Source organism: Aethalodelphis obliquidens, unplaced genomic scaffold, assembly GCF_003676395.1.
Source record: "Aethalodelphis obliquidens isolate GAN/ISIS:26980383/991018 unplaced genomic scaffold, ASM367639v1 scaffold66, whole genome shotgun sequence".
NCBI classification, from domain to species: Eukaryota; Metazoa; Chordata; class Mammalia; order Artiodactyla; family Delphinidae; genus Aethalodelphis; species Aethalodelphis obliquidens.
This window is the reverse complement of record NW_020838010.1, coordinates 9,625,022-9,644,954: the sequence shown is the minus strand read 5'-3', so window position 1 is coordinate 9,644,954 and position 19,933 is coordinate 9,625,022. Positions and strand designations below refer to the sequence as shown.

The following is a 19,933-nucleotide window of genomic DNA, read 5'->3' as shown; positions in this document are numbered from 1 at the left end:
AAATCATCTATATTAGGGCTTCCCTGGTGGCGCAGTGGTTGAGAGTCCGTCTGCCGATGCAGGGGACACGGGTTCGTGCCCCAGTCCGGGAAGATCCCACATGCCGCGGAGCGGCTGGGCCCGTGAGCCATGGCCGCTGAGCCTGCGCGTCCGGAGCCTGTGCTCCGCAACGGGAGAGGCCACAACAGTGAGAGCCCCGCGTATTGAAAAAAAAAAAAATCATCTATATTAAAATTAAAAGCTTCTGTTTACCAAAAGATATCCTATTAAGGAAATTCAAAGGTAATGCATAGAGTGAGAAAAGATATTTGCAGTTTATGACAAAGGATTTGCATATATATATATAAAATATATATTTATGTATAATACACACACATACATATACCTCATAAATTAATAAGAAAAAGACAGACAACCCAATAGAAAAGTGGCAAAAGACTTGAACAGACATTTCACAAGAGGATATTCAAATTGCCAATAAACATAGGAAAAAGTGCTCAACTTCATTAGTTATCAGGAAAATGCATATTAAATCCACAAGATAACGATACACACACCTACTGGACAATACCAAGTGTTGGTGACGATGTAAAGCATCTAGCACTCTCAATTTCTGCTTTTAGTAGTGTAAATCGGCACAACCATTTGGGAAAACTTATTATCTACTAGAGACAATCATATGTAACCCTATGTCCCATATATGCGCAACAGAAATGTACACATATGTGCACCAAGAAATAAGTGTGCAAATGTTCATAAAAACTCTATTCATAAAATTCCAAACTGGAAACTATTCAAATGTCTATCAGCGGGAGAATGGATAAATCAAATGTGGTATATTGACATGATGGAATGAATGCAATGAGATGCATCTTCAACCACAGGCAACAATATCCGTGAATATCATAAACATAACATTGAACAGAGAAGACAGACACACAAAAACGTTCTGTATAATTCATTTATATAAAGTTTAAAAAGAGGCAACAAAATTAATCTATGGGATTAGAAGTCAGGATAATAATCATTCTTTGGGAAAGTAGTGACCAAAAGGAGTCATGATTGAGCTTCTAGGGTACTGATTATGTAAGTTAAAAATCATTTGTGAAAAATCATTGAGCTGTACATAATGACTTCTGCAATTTTTCTATAGTATACTATATATAATAAAAAGTTAAAAAAAGAAAACTATTATGCTCCATTGTTGAGAGTATAATATACCAAAAATGACTGGGTTAGAGAAAAGAAAGTAAAATGCAATTTTCTCCTCTACACAACTTAAGTCATGTGCTGTCTGAAGTAAAGAGAACAACCAGTTCTTAAAATGTAAATATTTCCAAATCAACACATGAAAATCTGTTGCTTAGTTAAATAGTCTACTTCTGGCCAACAGGTCCATGAAAAGATGTTCAACATCACTAATCATTATCGAAATGCAAATCAAAACCACAATGCGATATTATCTCATACTTGTTAAGTGGCTATCATCAAAAAGATAAGTGATAACAAGTGCTGGAGAGGGTGTAGATAAAAGGAAACCCTCGTGCACTGTTGGTGGGAATGTAAACTGGTGCAGTGACTATGGAAAACAGTATGGAGGTTCCTCAAAAAATTAAAAATAGAACTACCATACGATCTAGCAGCCCCAAGGAAATCCTGCCATTTGTGACAACATGGATGGAACTTGAGGGCATTATGCTAAGTGAAATAAGTCAGAGAGAGAAAGACAAATACTGTATGATCTCACTTGTATGTAGAATCCAAAAAAGTCGAATTCACTGAAGCGGAGAATAGAATGGTAATTGCCAGAGGCTGGGGAGTGAGGAAAATGGGAAGATGTTGGTCAAGGGTGCAAATTTTCAGTTATATATTCTGGGGACCTAATGTACAGCATGATGATTACAGTTAATAATACTGTATTGTACAGAAACTAACACAACATTGTAAATCTACTATCTCATCACACACACAAAGAAGGTAAGTTTGTGAGGTGATGAATGTGTTAACTTGTTTGTGATAATCATCTCACAATGTATATGTATATTAAATCATGTTGTACACCTTAAAATAATCACATTGTACAACCTAAATATATACAATTTTTACTTGTAAATCATACCTCAATAAACATGGAAAAAATAGTCAACTTCTATCAAAGAAATGTTTAAACATGGGACAAAGACCAGAACACACGCTATGATCTTTGGCATTCAATGTCATTCACTAAATGGTTCCTACCAGCATTTGTGAAGAGTGAAAGGCCAACTGAATGATGAAGAGCCACCCTATCAATATTTCATATAGGGGCAGAGCAAAGGCCACTCGGGGGCTACTGTACACCAGTGCTGGCCATTCAGAATCAGAGGCCTGCTGGGGAATCACAAGTGCCAACTACCACTTGAGGGACCAGGTTGCAGGCTGATGTCCCCCCTCCCCTGGACCATCTCCCAGATATATATATATTCCAAAGTCAGCAAATCATTGTGTAAATTGATAGTTCTGGGCTCTTGTTCAAATGTAAATCTCCTTGTGTAGTTTACCAACTGCTCAGATATTTCTGTGAGAAAAGGAACACAAGGATACAGATCACCAAGTAGATAGCTGGCGGGGATGGAGGTAGTCAAAGCCAAGTCACTTCTTACTTTATGATTCTGTCATGAGCTACCTCTGACCCAGCACCATGTGGTGGCACCCGTTCATATTCCAGCCTACTTCCCCCTCTTAACTAGAACACCAGGCAAAAGAATTACTCAAAAAAGTCTTGCAGAAAGAAACAAAAAGGGTCTAACCAGCAGAGCTCAAAATCGGCAAGCACACAAAAAGCTGATGACATTCTAGGGGAAGAAACAGCTGGTGAACATCTGCTAAGAGAGAGAACATTAAACTCAAGTGTATAAACAGAGTTAACTCCAAATCAACTATAGTTCTGGTTTTGATGGATAAAGTTCCACAGTATAGTGTGCTCTCTTCAGTTCAGAAGTTTGCAAAAAAAAAAAAAAAAAAAAGTAACTCAATTTAACAAGAATTTATCAAGTGGTGACTATGCACATGGTCTTATACCAAGTGTTCTTGGTCAAAGCTTAATACATGGAGACCAACCTCTGAAGTCATACTTATAAGCTATGTGGCCTGTAGCAAGTTACTTAACCTCTCTGAGCCTTAGCTGCTCAGTAAAATGTAGGTTAAAAGAGAACCTATTCCATCGATTGTTATGAGCTACTGTATAAGAAGTACATAGAAGAGTATATTTGTAACACATCATAAACAATAAGTGATGCCTGCTACTATTAACAGGAAGTATTGAGGTGGTCCTGGGGGTCAGACTTTTACAGAAATCTTGACTCTATCACTTATTAGAAATGTGACCTTACAAGTAACTTCTGGGACCGAGTTTTCTCATCTGTAAAATGGGGACAAAACAACAGGACCTTGGGACTTCCCTGGTGGTGCAGTGGTTAAGAATCCGCCTGCCAATGCAGGGGACACGGGCTCGAGCCCTGGTCTGGGAAGATCCCACATGCCGCAGAGCAACTAAGCCCGTGTGCCACAACTGCTGAGCCTGCGCTCTAGAACCCGCGAGCCACAACTACTGAGCCCGCGTGCCACAACTACTGAAACCCGTGCGCCTAGAGCCTGTGCTCTGCAACAAGAGAAGCCACCACAATGAGAAGCCCATGCACCGCAACAAAGAGTAGCCCCCGCTCACCACAACTAGGGAAAGCCTGTGCACAGCAACGAAGACCCAACACAGCCAAAAATAAATAAGTAAATAAATAAGTAAATAAATAAATTTATTTAAAAAAAAAACAGGACCTAGATCCTTGGAGTTATTGTGAGGACCAAATGAGACAATTCAAATAAAGTGCTTATTAAAATAGCTAATACATAGTAATTGCTTAATATATGTTAGCTGGTATTAGTAGCAGGAATGGCACAAAGTAAACACCACCTAACTCCTCCCTACAGGAGCTTATATTTTTTGGTAGAGATCATGGGTAACTAGCAGGACATAATTCAGTACCAAGTGAGTAATGCAAGCAGCACGTGTCTCAGGATTTCAGACAGAAGAGAACAGTAAAGGCTGGAATAGTCAAGCATATTCGGCTTTCGGATAACTCACTTGGTTGTAAATTCAAGCCTCACCCCCTCCCCACTTGGAAGCCCTTTGCCTTTTCCTTTGTGGCATTATTTGGGGATTCAGGTTTCTGGTACGAATAATGATTATTCTATTTCAGCAAACGCCTTCATTTGCAAATATCCAGAAGAGGTCTGCTCAGCTGTGGACCTGGTCACTTCCTCTTGGAGTTACAGCCTGTTAATACCAGCTTATTTTAGTAAATAAAATAATTTAGTTTTTGAAACTCCCATGATGAGCTAAAGCAAGTGGACCAAGGAATCTGCCCACATGTGAGATTCAGGACTCCTTTAAAAGCCAATATAATATGCTTGGTTTCTAACCTCTAAAACTCAAATGCACACAGGGCCCAAGCAGGTGGCACACAAATGAGTGGGGCAGTCCACGTGGTCCTAAGGCGCCACCTTATGGCAACTACACTGTCAGGTACCACAGTTTTAAATCTGGGTAAAAAATTCAAATTTAATATACAAGCAAACAAAACCCCACTTTGTTTGTGGTCCAAACAAAAATGTTTGAGGCCCGAGTTCATGTCCTCTGCTGTAAAGCGTAACAATGAGACTGAGGCCCGGAGGTTATGCCACATCCAGTTATGCCCAGTGCCCCACAGTGACCTCTAATTAGCATGTTTTGTATTAGATTACAAATAGCGTAAATGTACATAATCCAAAAAATACTGACTACTCAGTACTGACTACTTTAGTTGCCACAAACTCCAAGAAAACTGAATGGCTGTACTGGAGCCTCCAGGTATCCACATAATCTGACCCCAGCCTCAGGCTCAGACATCTCTTCCTACTATATTTCGGTCACACCAGTCTCCTTTTTCTCACACATGCCAAGTTCATTCCTGCCTCGGAGCCTTTGTACATGCTGTCCCCTCCGCCCCCAGATCGTCAAATGGCTAGCTCCTGTGCATCTCAAGTGTCATCGCTTCGGATGACTACCCTACCTAATATTCCCTCAGGACTTCCCATCACCCCCATTTAATTTTCTGCATAACATTCATTCTCTAAAATTAGCTTGCTCGTTTACACACTTGTTTTCTAGTAGGTAAGCTTCGTGGGAAAAAAATTCTTTTCGTCAGGTGTCATGTGCACATAAAACAGCGCCTGGCACATGGTAGGCACGTAATAAAAATTTTTTGAACAAATGAATTAATGAATGGCTGGAATCTTGCAGCCGATGCTACCATAAACTGCCAAACCTTTCACCATACTCTATTTCAGAGAAGTTTCATCATCATCATCATCACCATCATCATCAGATGAGAAATCTAAGAGCTACATTTCACTGATATTTCAATTTATTACACTGTAAGAAATTCAAGTGAAAGAAAAATATCTAAATAACAACTATCAAAAAAAACTTACGTAGAAAATATCATGTGTCTCAGCTTGGCTGTTATTGACTTCTACTTCATAAGATAAGCATCTGCTATAAAAATTCTGTGGATTCTTCCATTGCACGTATAAGTCACCATTTTGGAAGGAGAGATTTTTAATATGTGGAGGATCAGGCTTCACTGATAGAAATAGAAGAATACAAATTAGCTTCCAGAGTTTATTTTGATGAGATACACATATGGGTAGAGACAATGAAGGTCACAGAGTAAATCAAAATAGGGCTGATGCTTTTAATGGCCTTACATGATCAGACATACAGTTCTAGAATTTCTGATTAGCCACGATTAATATAGGGCGCCTAGTAAATGTATCTAAGGAACATCTTTGGGGTGTCTGCCAGATGACATGAACTCTGATCTGCATCTGCTTAGGACATGGCTGGGGTATAATCAGGACATCTAGCTGCAACAAGGAGGGTAAAGAAAAGAAGTGCGTAGGTCCAGATATGCCTCTACATGATGGGTACCAAGGAGCATCAGGTACAAGCGGTTTCCCCAGGCGACACTCACTTATGCCAATCAAAGACCACAATTAAAACATTAGCATTGGGCTTCCCCGGTGGCGCAGTGGTTGAGAGTTCACCTGCCGGAGCAGGGGACGCGGGTTCGTGCCCCGGTCCGGGAAGATCCCACATGCCGCGGAGCGGCTGGGCCCGTGAGCCATGGCCGCTGAGCCTGCGCATCCGGAGCCTGTGCTCCGCAACGGGAGAGGCCACAACAGTGAGAGGCCCGCATACCGCAAAAAACAAAACAAAACAAAACAAAAAAAACATTAGCATAGTTTTCCGTGGGACAACTAGGCCCGCGTGCTGCAACTACAGGGCCCACGCACTCTGGAGCCCGAGTGTCACAACAAATGAGCCCGCATGCTGCAACTAAGACCCAACGCAGCCAATAAATAAATGAATATTAAACATTAAAAAACAGCCTAATTTTGTCACATGCTACAACATGGATGAAACTTGAGGACATTATGCTAAATGAAATAAGTCCATCACAAAAGGACCAATACTGTACGATTCCAGTCATATGAGGTACCTAAAGTAGTCAGTCATAGAAACAGAAAGTAGGAAGGTGATTACCAGGGGCTGGGGGAGGGAGGAGGGGGACAGGGGGAGGGGGAATTAGTGTTTCATGGGCTTGGAGTTTCAGTATTACAAGATGGGAAAGTTCTAGAGATACATTGCACAACAATGTGAATATACTTAACACTACTGAACTGTACACTTGAAAATGGTTAAGATGGTATATTTAATGTTATATAATTATAACCACAATTTAAAAGAAAGTAAAAAACAAAAAATTAGCCTAGTCAATTTAGTTTTTCAGGAGTCAACTATGCTTAAGACCGAGCAACAAAAGAGAATGGATAATTAACAGAAAACAACTTGACAATGTCATCTTCTAGCTGAGAAGGATCTCCCTTTATTTATTTTTTTAATTAATTAATTTATTTATTTTTGGCTGCCTTGGGTCTTCATTGCTGCGTGCAGGCTTTCTCTAGTTGCGGCGAGTGGGGGCTACTCTTCGTTGCGGTGCGCGGGCTTCTCATTGCGGTGGCTTCTCTTGTTGCAGAGCATGAAGCACGGGCTTCAGTAGTTGTGGCACACGGGCTCAGTAGTTGTGACTCGCAGGCTCTAGAGCACAGTCTCGGTAGTTGTGGCGCACGGGCTTAGTTGCCCCGTGGCATGTGGGATCTTCCCGGACCAGGGCTCGAACCCGTGTCCCCTGCATTGGCAGGCGGATTCTTAACCACTGCACCACCAGGGAAGCCCAGGATCTCCCTTTATATCACCACTAATCTCTAGGAAGAAGAGCAGCAAAATGAGCTTTAAAAGGTCCAAGAAGGACAACCTGCCAAGCCGGGGGGCGGCGGGGGGGTGCAGAGAAGGTCTTTGCTTCAGATGATCCTACTTGGCAAGTTTCCGCACACCCCCCCGCACCCCAACCCCCCGCCCCGGCCTACAAACTAAGCTACCCTGCGTGCACTACTAGAATTCATTTCCATGGCTGTCTGAAGCGGCGGTAAACAGTGTTCTACTCAGACTTGGAAACCTCTGTCACTTCATGATTATTTGCCTATAAATTTTCTGTGTACCACTTAGCCAGAATCTGAGCTCTCTGTCGGGATATCACAACAAATAAATAAACGTGACGCTTACACTACTCTGCTATAGAGACTTACAAAACGCTTTTATACAGCTCACATCATTTGGACCTTACAACAATCCTTTGAGGTCAAGAGGAACTGTGTACCCCCTTTTACAGATGAGGAAGCACTTAGAGTGTATATGCCTTGTCCAAAGTGAAGAAGCTAGGACCTTAAGCAGGTCTCTTAAGTTTTTAAGTTGAGGACTCTTTCTAGTGGGCTGAAACTCAGCTGCACTGGTTGTTCTGATTGATCAGTGCCTGGGTCACCCAGAATGTTAGACAGTTTGAATATCACCCCTGATCACTCCACCTCCAGTCTAAGCTTTTTTTTAACTAAGAGGCAGATTATCCAGGAACTATATTAAGTCACATTTACTCTGCAGCAGCATCCTCTGGAGATCTTGAGTCACAGAGCCCAGGTCCTAATCTCGGTTCTGCAACTGACTACTTGCTCTAAGGCTCAGTGTACTCATAAGTAAACAAGGATAAAGCATGTGGCATGTGTGCTCGATAAATATGAGAATTTCCAAGCTTGCTTCTTTAAAAAGGAGCGAAGAAATATATACATAAATATAGTCCCTTTTTTTTTCTGGGAAGATCTTCAAACCAAAAATCATCATTTTTTATTATTTCTATTGATGTTCAAAAAAAATAACACTTTTATCCACACTGCCTTAGAGGACTTCTAAAACGTACCATGAGAAGTTAAAGGCACTATATTGAAGGATGGTCTGATTTTTCCTGCATTGTCCTTGACCATTACTTGGACACTGTGTTGTTCAAAACTGGAATCCTTCACCTTAGTCAGAGCAAAGGAACAACCAATGTGTTCACCTTCTCTATAGATGTCTTCACACTGAAGAACTTTTCCTAGGCTGCTGTGCCTGCAAGATAAAATAAGACAACCTTCTGCATTATTTTTAACCAGATATTCAAGAAACAAAGGTAGAAGTTTATTTGTTTGGTTGTTTTTAAATGACTGAAGATGTCCATATTTGCAAACTGGCAGGGTAGCATTTTTTAAAGCCCTATTTTATAATGTGGCTCCATTTCATACTCTAGGAAGAAGTGAATGATCCTTTTTCATGAATATTGGTACTTTCAATAGTTAGAGAAACTAGAAGAGTCCTGACTCTTCTTCCTCTTCTGTATGGGAGATGGCATGAGGTCAGGATGAGAAATGTTACGCTTCCTGAAAATGCCTCATCTGCTCAATCCCATGGCTCTCCTCTGGGCCCTCTGCCTGCTCCTTCCTTGTTTTCTTGGCTTGCTCCTCTCCCTTCTCCTATTCTCAGAGGATTCACATCCGGTCCTCAGCCCGCTGCATATCCCTCTCTATTTCTTACTCCCTCATCCATTCACCCATTTATCACTTCCACCCCTTGACTAGAATTTCTGCACTGAGGATTTCCCTAATCCTGACCTCTCGCCTTGGAGCTAGTCCCAGATTCCTAACTGCTCCACCTGAGTGTTCCACCCACCTCAAATTCAGCAGCCAAAACGGATGCCCCCTCTTCCCTGCCAAACTGCCTTTTCTTCTAACCACCCCAGTTTCCATCAGTCAGAACTCAGTTTCTCTGGGCTTCTCGATCAGAGCCTTTGCAATCACCTCTCTTCGCTTTCCCTACATTCTATCACCAAATTTCGTTACTTCTTCCTTTGCAAAGCTTCTGGGCTTCTCTCCTATGAAATTCCCCTCATCCTGTTTCAGGTCCTCATCACTTGAGGCTTCATGGCTTCTCCAGACTGACCTCTCTGACTTTATCAGTGTCCTCCAACCAGTGCCAGATCAATGTTCCAGAACACAATCGCTTTCTAAGTGCCTTACTCCACTGTGTGGTTCTAAATGCTGGTATCTTGCTTCCCATTTCAAAAAACCTCTACATATACCTTTCCCCAATGATCATCTAGCACAGCGCAGGCAGACAATGTCCTCATTACACTTTTTTGTCTAGACTATCAAAGGACTCTGTTTTATAGTAACTGGCAGAAGACACAGAGTCAACCCTTACATTATCAGTCACAAGGGGAGCTGTGCAAAGGTTCTGCAGAAAAGGAAGACAATTTAGAAAATGAACTAAGAGTAAAGAGTCCCAAACCCTTCACCTGTTTACTTCAGAATCATCTGTGCTCATTTTAAAAATTCAGATTCCTCAAACCTTCTCCCAGAGAACCCTACTTAGAAGGTTTTGTCCAGGGCCTAGGAATAAGCATTTTGACAGCAATTCTCCAGGGGATTGTGCTGCAAAATCCATTCTTATAAAACTCAGATCTTTCCCACAAATACAGTCAATTGATCTTTGACAAAGGAGCAAAGGCAAGACAATGGAGCAAAGATAGTTTCTTCAACAAATGGTGCTGGAACAACTGGACATCAACATGCAAAAAAAATGAATCTAGTCACAGACCTTACACTATTCACAAAACTAAACTTAAACTCACAATGGATCACAGACCTAAATGTAAAATGCAAAACTATAAACCTCCTAGGAGATAACACAGGAGAAGAGCTAGACAACCTTGGGTGTGATGATGACTTTTTAGATATAACATCAAAGGCATGATCTTTAAAAGAAATAATTGATAAGCTGAATTCCATTAACGTTAAAAACTTCTGCAAAAGATAATACCAAGAGAATAAGAAAACAAGCCACACACCGGGAGAAGATATTTGCAAAAGACACATCTGATAAAGGACTGTTATCCAAAATATACAAAGAACTCTTAAAACTCAACAATAAAACAAACAACCCAACTAAAAAATGGGCCAAAGATCTTCACAGACCCTCCACCAAAGAAGATATATGGATGGCAAATAAGCATATGAAAAGATGTTCCACATCATATGTCACCAGAGAAATGCAAATTAAAGCAACAAGTTACCACTACACACCAATTAGAATGTCCATAATCCAGAACACCAACAACACCAAATGCTGACAAGGATGTGGAGCAACAGGAACTCTCATTCACTGCTGGTGGGAATACAAAATGGTACAGCCACTTGGGAAGACAGTGTGGCAGTTTCTTACAAAACTAAACATATTCTTACCATATGATCAGCAATCGTGCTCTTTGGTATTTACCTAAAGGAGCTGAAAACTTATGTGCACACGAAAACCTGCATACAAATGTTTAAAGCAGCTTTACTCATCATTGCCAAAGCTTGGAAGCAACAAGATGTCCTTCAGTAGGCAAATGGATAAATAAACTGTGGTACATCCAGACAACAAAATATTATTTAGCCTTAAAAAGAAATGAGCTATCAAGCTCTGAAATACATAGAGGAACCTTAAATGCATGTTACTAAGTGAAAGAAGCCAATCTGAAAATGCTACATACTGTATGATTCCAACTATATGACATTGTGGAAAAGGCAAAACTATGCAGACAGTAAAAAGATGAGTGGTTGACCATGGAGGATAAAAAAATCAGTGGTTGCCAGGGGTTGAGGTAGGGGAGAGATGAATTGGTGGAACACAGAAGATTTTTAGGGCAATGAAAATACTCTGTATGATATAATGATGGATATATGTCATACATTTATTTGTCCAAACCCATGAATGTAGAACACCAAGAGTGAGCCCTAATGTAAACTATGGACTCTGGGTGATTATGATGTATCAGTGTAGCTTCATCAATTGGAACAAATGTACTATTGGTGGGGAATGTTGATAACGGGGGAGGCTATTAATTGTGGGGGCAGTGGGTATATGGAAAATCTCTGTACCTTCCTCTCACTTCTGTTGTAAACCTAGAACTGTTGTAAATAATGTCGTTTTTGAAAAAGAAAACAAAAATTCAGATCTAATGTATTTAGTTCTTCAAAAGCTGTGCAAAGAAATGCTTCAATATAGAAAGTGACCTTGTCCCTTAAGAGATAGTACATAAGATTTTTCTTGTGGTTGTAGGCCCCTGTGGTTCATGAATGAAACAGTTTTTTAAAAGCTCAGTTACAGCCATGACTAGCTTTTAGATCAGACAGGCCTGAAATGTTTTCCACCCACAGCCAAAAATAAAAAACTGAAGAAACTTATGACATTATTTTTACATAACTAAAGAAAACTATGTAGAAAGTTAAATTTTTTTCAATAATGAACCTTTGAGATTCCTTTTTCATTTTTGTACCCTGAGTATTTCATATATGCTCATGGACCCCAGATATGAAATTAAAAAAAAAATTTGTTGTTCTTTAGAAAAAAAATAGCGAAAGGAAAAATATCGGTTTTGAATAGACAACTTTCAAAATTTTGTGAAAGATTAGATGATAACCTAAGATAGGACGCATTCAAGTGCTTCCTGTTAAAAATCAAACACTGGAATCCACAGAATCATACTGTAGACATAAGGAGGAAATGGACAAATTAAAGACTATTTCCCCACTCTGAAGATGATTAATACGGTAAGAAATTCCCGAAAATTCATTGGCATGGCTAGTCTGTAGCTATTAAGGTCAGGCTCCCTTAAATGCCAGACTATCCCTGCAGGACTTCAAGTCATTGCCCTGGGGCTTCAAAATGACTCCCCGTTTTCTGACTGGTGATTAGGGAAACAGTCTCCTGCAGTTTGTTTGGCAAGATTTAAACTGGTACCTAAACCAATTCTGAGTGCTTGATTATGAATGAGCCACATGTCTTTCTTTTGTGGTTTTGATTGGAAAGGACCTCTCTAGGGGAGAGCAGGGAGGAAGAGGTATGGGCTAGGCGCTAATTATGCGACGTTGGGCGAGAGGCCAGCTATGTATACTGGCTACATCTGCAAGGGAGTGGGGATGAATAATAAAAAAACAATATAGCCACCATGTATTGCGTGCTTACTCTATAAATGTTAGCAGTTAGGCACAACTCTCAACACTCTTCATATAACAGCCCTCACAACATCCTTAAGAGGTAGCACTATTATTACTACCCCCATTTTACAGATTACAAAACTGAGGCTCAGAGAGAAGTGACTACCTCCAAATCACACTGCTAATAAGAAAGAGAGCCAGGATTTGAACCAAGGCAGTGTGGCTCCAGAAACGAATAAGCTGCGGGGTAGTAAGGGCAAAAGATACAGAATTTATACCAGTACCGTCCAACAACGTTTTCTGGGATTGTGGAAACGTTTGAGATCTGTGCTGTCTGATTCAGCAGCCACTAGCCATATGTGAAATTGGCTACTAAGACTGAGCAACTGAAGTTTTAATTCGATTTAATTTTAATTAATTTAAATTAAAACGTAAACAGTCATGTGTGACTAGTGGCCCTTGTATTGGCCAGCACAGGTCTTTGTTACAGAAAGAGTCCATCCACGCTGATGACCAACTCTGGGAACATGTATGACAAGAAGTGGTATTACTGATGCCTGCTCCCCCCACCCCGGGTGCCAGCGAACCCCCACTCTCTGAGGATGGCTTCTTGCGCCACCTCCCATAGCTGTAGATTATCCCCTGCACCAAGGCATGAACTAAGGGCTGAAAGCCAGCCCGAGCACCATCTGCTGTCAGCTTTGGCAAGACACTGCATCAGCCCAGAACGTTTCAGCCCAGAGGAAGAAGAATGCCTTTCTACTTGGTCGGGCCAGTTTTTTGTAATTTATTCATCAAGAGGGGATACTGGAGAGAAAGCTTCAAGAAGGCAGAGGAGTAAGCCGTGGAGATCACCTTCCTCCCCACAGATACATCAGAAATACGTCTACATGTGGAACAACTCCTACAGAACACCTGCTGAACGCTGGCAGAAGACCTCAGACCTCCCAAAAGGCAAGAAACTCCCCACGTACCTGGGTAGGGAAAAAGAAAAAAGAATAAACAGAGACAAAAGGATAGGGACGGGACCTGCACCAGTGGGAGGAAGCTGTGAAGGAGGAAAGGTTTCCACACACTAGGAAGCCCCTTCACTGGCGGAGACTGCGGGTGGCGGAGGGGGGCAGCTTTGGAGCCATGGAGGACGGCGCAGCAACAGGGGTGTGGAGGGCAAAGTGGAGAGATTCCTGCACAGAGGATTGGTGCCAACCTGCACTCACCAGCTCGAGAGGCTTGTCTGCTTACACGCAGGGGCGAGTGGGGCTGGGAGCTGAGGCTCGGGCTTTGGAGGTCAGATACCAGGGAGAGGACTGTGGTTGGCTAGATGAACACAGCCTGAAGGGGGCTAGTGCACCACAGCTAGCCGGAAGGGACTCTGGGAAAAAGTCTGCAACTGTCTAAGAGACAAGAGACCATTGTTTTGGGGTGCACGAGGAGAGGGGATTCAGAGCACCGCCTAGATGAGCTCCAGAGACAGTGCGAGCCGTGGACTATCATCACGGACCCCAGAGACGGGCATGAGACGCTAAGGCTGCTGCTACAGCCACCAAGAAGCCTGTGTGCGAGCACAGGTCACTATCCACACCTCCCCTCCCAGGAGCCTGTGCAGTCCACCACTACCAGGGTCCCGTGATCCAGGGACAACTTCCCCAGGAGAACGCACGGCACGCCTCAGGCTGGTGCGACGTCACGCCGGCCTCTGCCACCGCAGGCTCGCCCCACATCTGCACCCCTCCCTCCCCCAGGCCTGAGCGAGCCAGAGCCCCTGAATCAGCGGCTCCTTTAACCCCATCCTGTCTGAGCGAAGAACAGACGCCCTCAGGCGACCTACAAGCAGAGGCGGGGCCAAATCCAAACCTGAACCCCAGGAGCTGTGCGAACAAAGAAGAGAAAGGGAAATCTCTCCCAGCAGCCTCAGAAGCAGCGGATTAAAGCTCCACAATCAACCTGATGCACCCTGCGTCTGTGGAATACATGAATAGACAACGAATCATCCCAAAACTGAGGTGGTGGACTCTGGGAGCAACTGTAGACTTGGGGTTTGCTATCTGCATCTAATTTGTTTCAGGTTTTATGTTTATCTTACTTTAGTATTTAGAGCTTACTATCATTGGTAGGTTTGTTTATTGATTTGGTTGCTCTCTTCCTTTTTTTTTTTTTTTTTTTTTTGTTCGGGGGCCCTTCCCTTTTTGGGCCTCTCCCTTTGTGGAGCACAGGCTCTGGAGGCGCAGGCTCAGCGGCCATGGCTCACGGGCCCAGCTGCTCCGCGGCATGTGGGATCTTCCCGGACCGGGGCACAAACCCGTGTCCCCTGCATCGGCAGGCGGACCCTCAACCACTGCGCCACCAGGGAAGCCCTCTTCCTTTTTTCTATATATATATTTTTTTTTTTCCTTTTTCTCCTTTTGTGGGTGTGTGTGTGTATGCTTCTTTCTGTGATTTTGTCTGTATAGCTTTGCTTTTACCATTTGTCCTAGGGTTCTGTCTGCCCATTTTTTTGGTATAGTTTTTCACGCTTGTTATCATTGCTGGATTTGTTTCTTGGTTTGGATGCTCTCTTCTCTCTTTCTTTCTTCTTTTTATTACTTTTATATTTTTAATAATATATTTTAATTTTTTTATTTCAATAACTTTATTTATGTCTTTTTCTTTCTTTCTTTCTTTTTCTCCCTTTTCTTCTGAGCCGTGTGGCGGACAGGGTCTTGGTGCTCCGGCCAGGTATCAGGCCTGTGCCTCTGAGGTGGAGAGCCAAGTTCAGGACATTGGTCCACCATAGACCTCCCGGCCCCACGTTATATCAAATGGCAAAAGCTCTCCCAGAGATCTCCATCTCAACGTTAAGACCCAGCTCCACACAACGACCAGCAAGCTACGGTGCTGGACACCCTATGCAAAACAACTAGCAAGACAGGAACACAAACCCACCCATTAGCAGAAAGGCTGCCTAAAATCATAATAAGGTCACAGACACCTCAAAGCGCACCACCGGATGCAGTCCTGCTCGCCAGAAAGACAAGATCCAGCCTTATGCACCAGAACACAGGCACCAGTCCCCTCCACCAGGAAGCCTACACAACCCACTGAACCAACCTCACCCATTGGGGCAGACACCAAAAACAACGGGAACTATGAACCTGCAGCCTGTGAAAAGGAGACCCCAAACACAGTAAGTTAAGAAAAATGAGAAGACAGAGAAATACACAGCAGATGAAGGAGCAAAGTAAAAATCCACCAGACCAAACAAAAGAAGAGGAAATAGGCAGTCTACCTGAAAAAGAATTCAGAGTAATGAGAGTAAAGATGATCCAAAATCTTGGAAATAGAAAAGACAAAATGCAAGAAACATTTAACAAGGACCTAGAAGAACTAAAGATGAAACACACAACAATGAACAACACAATAAATGAAATTAAAAATTCTCTAGAGGAATCAAGAACAGAATAACTGAGGCAGAAGAACAGATAAGTGACCTGGAAGATAAAATAGTGGAAATAACTACCACAGAGCAGAATAAAGAAAAAAGAACGAAAAGAATTGAGGACAGTCTCAGAGACTTCTGGGACAACATTAAACTCACCAACATTCGAATTATAGGGGTCCCAGAAGAAGAAGAGAAAAAGAAAGGGACTGAGAAAATATTTGAAGAGATTATAGTTGAAAACTTCCCTAATATGGGAAAGGAAATAGTTACTCAAGTCCAGGAAGCACAGAGAGTCCCATACAGGATAAATCCAAGGAGAAACACGCCAAGACACATATTAATCAAACTATCAAAAATTAAATACAAAGAAAAAATATTAAAAGCAGCAAGGGAAAAACAACGAGTAACATACAAGTGAATCCCCATAAGGTTAACAGCTGATCTTTCAGGAGAAACTCTGCAAGCCAGAAAGGACTGGCAGGACATATTTAAAGTGATGAAAGAGAAAAACCTACAACCAAGATTATTCTACCAAGCAAGGATCTCATTCAGATTCAACGGAGAAATTAAAACCTTTACAGAAAAGCAAAAGCTAAGAGAATTCAGCACCACAAACCAGCTTTACAACAAATGCTAAAGGAACTTCTCTAGGCAGGAAACACAGGACCTACAATAACGAACCCCAAACAATAAAGAAAATGGTAATAGGAACACACATATTGATAACTACCTTAAATTTAAATGGATTTAATACTCCAACCAAAAGACACAGACTGCCTGAATGGATACAAAAACAAGACCCGTACATATGCTGTCTACAGGAGACCCACTTCAGACTTAGGGACACATACAGACTGAAAGTGAGGCGATGGAAAATGATATTCCATGCAAATGGAAATCAAAAGAAAGCTGGAGTAGCAATTCTCATATCAGAGAAAGTAGACTTTAAAACAAATACAACGAGAAGAGACAAAGAAAGACATTACATAACTATCAAGAGATCAATCCAAGAAGAACATATAACAACTGTAAATAATTATGCACCCAACATAGGAGCACCTCAATACATAAGGCAAAGGCTAACAGCCATAAAAGGGGAAAGCGACAGTAACACATTCATAGTAGGGGACTTTAACACCCCACTTTCACCCATGGACAGATCATCCAAAATGAAAATAAATAAGGAAACACAAGCTTTAAATGATACATTAAACAAGATGGACTTAATTGACATTTATAGGACATTCCATCCAAAAACAACAGAATACACTTTCTTCTCAAGTGCTCATGGAACATTCTCCAGGATAGATCATATCTTCGGTCACAAGTCAAGCCTTGGTAAATTTAAGATAATTGAAATCATATCAAGTATCTTTTCTGACCACAATGCTACGAGACTGGATATCAATTTCAGGAAAAAAAAAATCTGTGAAAAATACAAACACATGAATGCTAAACAATACACTACTAAATAACCAAGAGATCACTGAAGAAATCAAAAATACCTAGAAACAAATGACAATGAAAACACGATGACCCAAAACCTATGGGATACAGCAAAAGCAGTTCTAAGAGGGACGTTTATAACAATACAATCCTACCTCAAGAAACAAGAAATATCTCAAATAAACAACCTAACGTTAGACCTAAAGCAATTAGAGAAAGAAGAACAAAAAACCCCACAGTTCGCAGAGGGAAAGAAATCATAAAGATCAGATCAGAAATAAATGAAAAAGAAATGAACGGACTCGAGGATATGGGGAGGGGGAAGGGTGAGCTGTGACAGGGCAAGAGAGAGGCATGGACATATATACACTAACAAACGTAAGGTAGATAGCTAGTGGGAAGCAGCCGCATGGCACAGGGATATCGGCTCGGTGCTTTGTGACTGCCTGGAGGGGTGGGATAGGGAGGGTGGGAGGGAGGGAGACGCAAGAGGGAAGAGATATGGGAACATATGTATATGTATAACTGATTCACTTTGTTATAAAGCAGAAACTAACACACCATTGTAAAGCAATTATACCACAATAAAGATATTAAAAAAAAAAGAAATGAAGGAAACAATAGCTAAGATCAATAAAACTAAAAGCTGGTTCCTTGACAAGATAAACAAAATTGATAAACCACTAGTCAGACTCATCAAGAAAAAAAGAGGGAAGACTCACATCAATAGAATTAGAAATGAAAAAGGAGAAGTAACATCTGACAATGCAGAAATACAAAGGTTCATGAGAGATTACTGCAAGCAACTATATGCCAATAAAATGGACAACCTGGAAGAAATGGACAAATTCTTAGAAAAGCACAACCTCCCGAGACTGAACCAGGAGGAAACAGAAAATATAAACAGACCAATCACAAGCACTGAAATTGAACCTGTGATTAAAAATCTTCCAAGAAACAAAAGCCCAGGACCACATGGCTTCACAGGCGAATTCTATCAAACATTTAGAGAAGAGCTAACACCTATCCTTCTCAAACTCTTCCAAAATATAGCAGAGGGAGGAAGACTCCCAAATTCATTCTACGAGGCCACCATCACCCTGATACCAAAACCAGAAAAAGATGTCACAAAGAAAGAAAACTACAGGCCAATATCACTGATGAACATAGATGCAAATATCCTCAACAAAATACTAGCAAACAGAATCCAACAGCACATTAAGAGGATCACACACCATGATCAAGTGGGGTTTATCCCAGGAATGCAAGGATTCTTCAATATATGCAAATCAATCAAAATGATACACCATATTAACAAACTGAAGGAGAAAAACCACATGATCATTTCAATAGATGTAGAAGAAGCTTTTGAGAAAATTCAACACCCATTTATGATAAAAACTCTCCAGAAAGTAGGCATAGAGGGAACTTACCTCAACATAATAAAGGCCATATATGACAAACCTACAACATCGTACTCAGTGGTGAAAAACTGAAACCATTTCTACTAAGATCAGGAACAAGACAAGGTTGCCCACTCTCACCACTATTATTCAACATAGTTGTGGAAGTTATAGCCACAGCAACCAGAGAAGAAAAAAAAATAAAAGGAATCCAAATCAGAAAAGAAGAAGTAAAACTGTCACTGTTTGCAGATGACAGATACTATACACAGAGAATCCCAAAGATGCTACCAGAAAACTACTAGAGCTAATCAATGAATTTGGTAAAGTAGCACGATATAAAATTAATGTACAGAAATCTCTTGCATTCCTATACAGTAATGATGAAAAATCTGAAAGAGAAATTATAGAAACACTCCCATTTACCACAGCAACAAAAAGAATAAAATACCTAGGAATATACCTACATAAGGAGACCAAAGACCTGTATGCAGAAAACTATAAGATACTGATGAAAGAAATTAAAGGTGATACAAACAGATACAGAGATATACCATGTTCTTGGATTAGAAGAATCAACATTGTGAAAATGACTATACTGCCCAAAGCAATCTACAGATTCAATGCAATCCCTATCAAAGTACCAATGGCATTTCTCACAGAACTAGAACAAAAAATTTCACAACTTGTATGGAAACACAAAGGACCCTGAATAGCCAAAGCAATCTTGAGAGAGAATGACGGAGCTGGAGGAATCAGGCTCCCTGACTTCAGACTATACTACAAAGCTACAGTCATCGAGACAGTATGGTACTGGCACAAAAAGAAATATAGATCATTGGAACAGGATAGAAAGCCCAGAGATAAATGCACACAAATAGGGTCACCTTATCTTGGACAAAGGAGGCAAGAATATGTAATGGAGAAAAGACAGCCTCTTCAATAAGTGGTGCTGGGAAAACTGGACAGCTACATGTAAAAAATGAAATTAGAATGCTCCCTAACACCATACACAAAAATAAACTCAAAATGGATTAAAGACCTAAATGTAAGGCCAGACACTATAAAACTCTTAGAGGAAAACATAGGCAGAACACTCTATGACATAAATCACAGCAAGATCCTTTTTGACCCACCTCCTAGAGAAATGGAAATAAAAACAAAAATAAACAAATGGGACCTAATG

General features: G+C 41.2%; 1 protein-coding gene across 1 annotated transcript in view; it reads right to left on the bottom strand.

Annotated features, from left to right (window-relative positions):
* The window catches only part of IL13RA1 (interleukin 13 receptor subunit alpha 1), a 62,349-nt gene that overhangs the window by 20,879 nt on the left and 21,537 nt on the right, over nucleotides 1-19,933 (bottom strand). The window contains exons 5-6 of the mRNA XM_027089616.1: nucleotides 8,388-8,575; nucleotides 5,509-5,660 (exon numbers count right to left, since the gene is read on the bottom strand). Coding sequence (XP_026945417.1) covers nucleotides 5,509-5,660; nucleotides 8,388-8,575 — 340 coding nt within the window. The remainder of the gene's footprint in view (nucleotides 1-5,508; nucleotides 5,661-8,387; nucleotides 8,576-19,933) is intronic.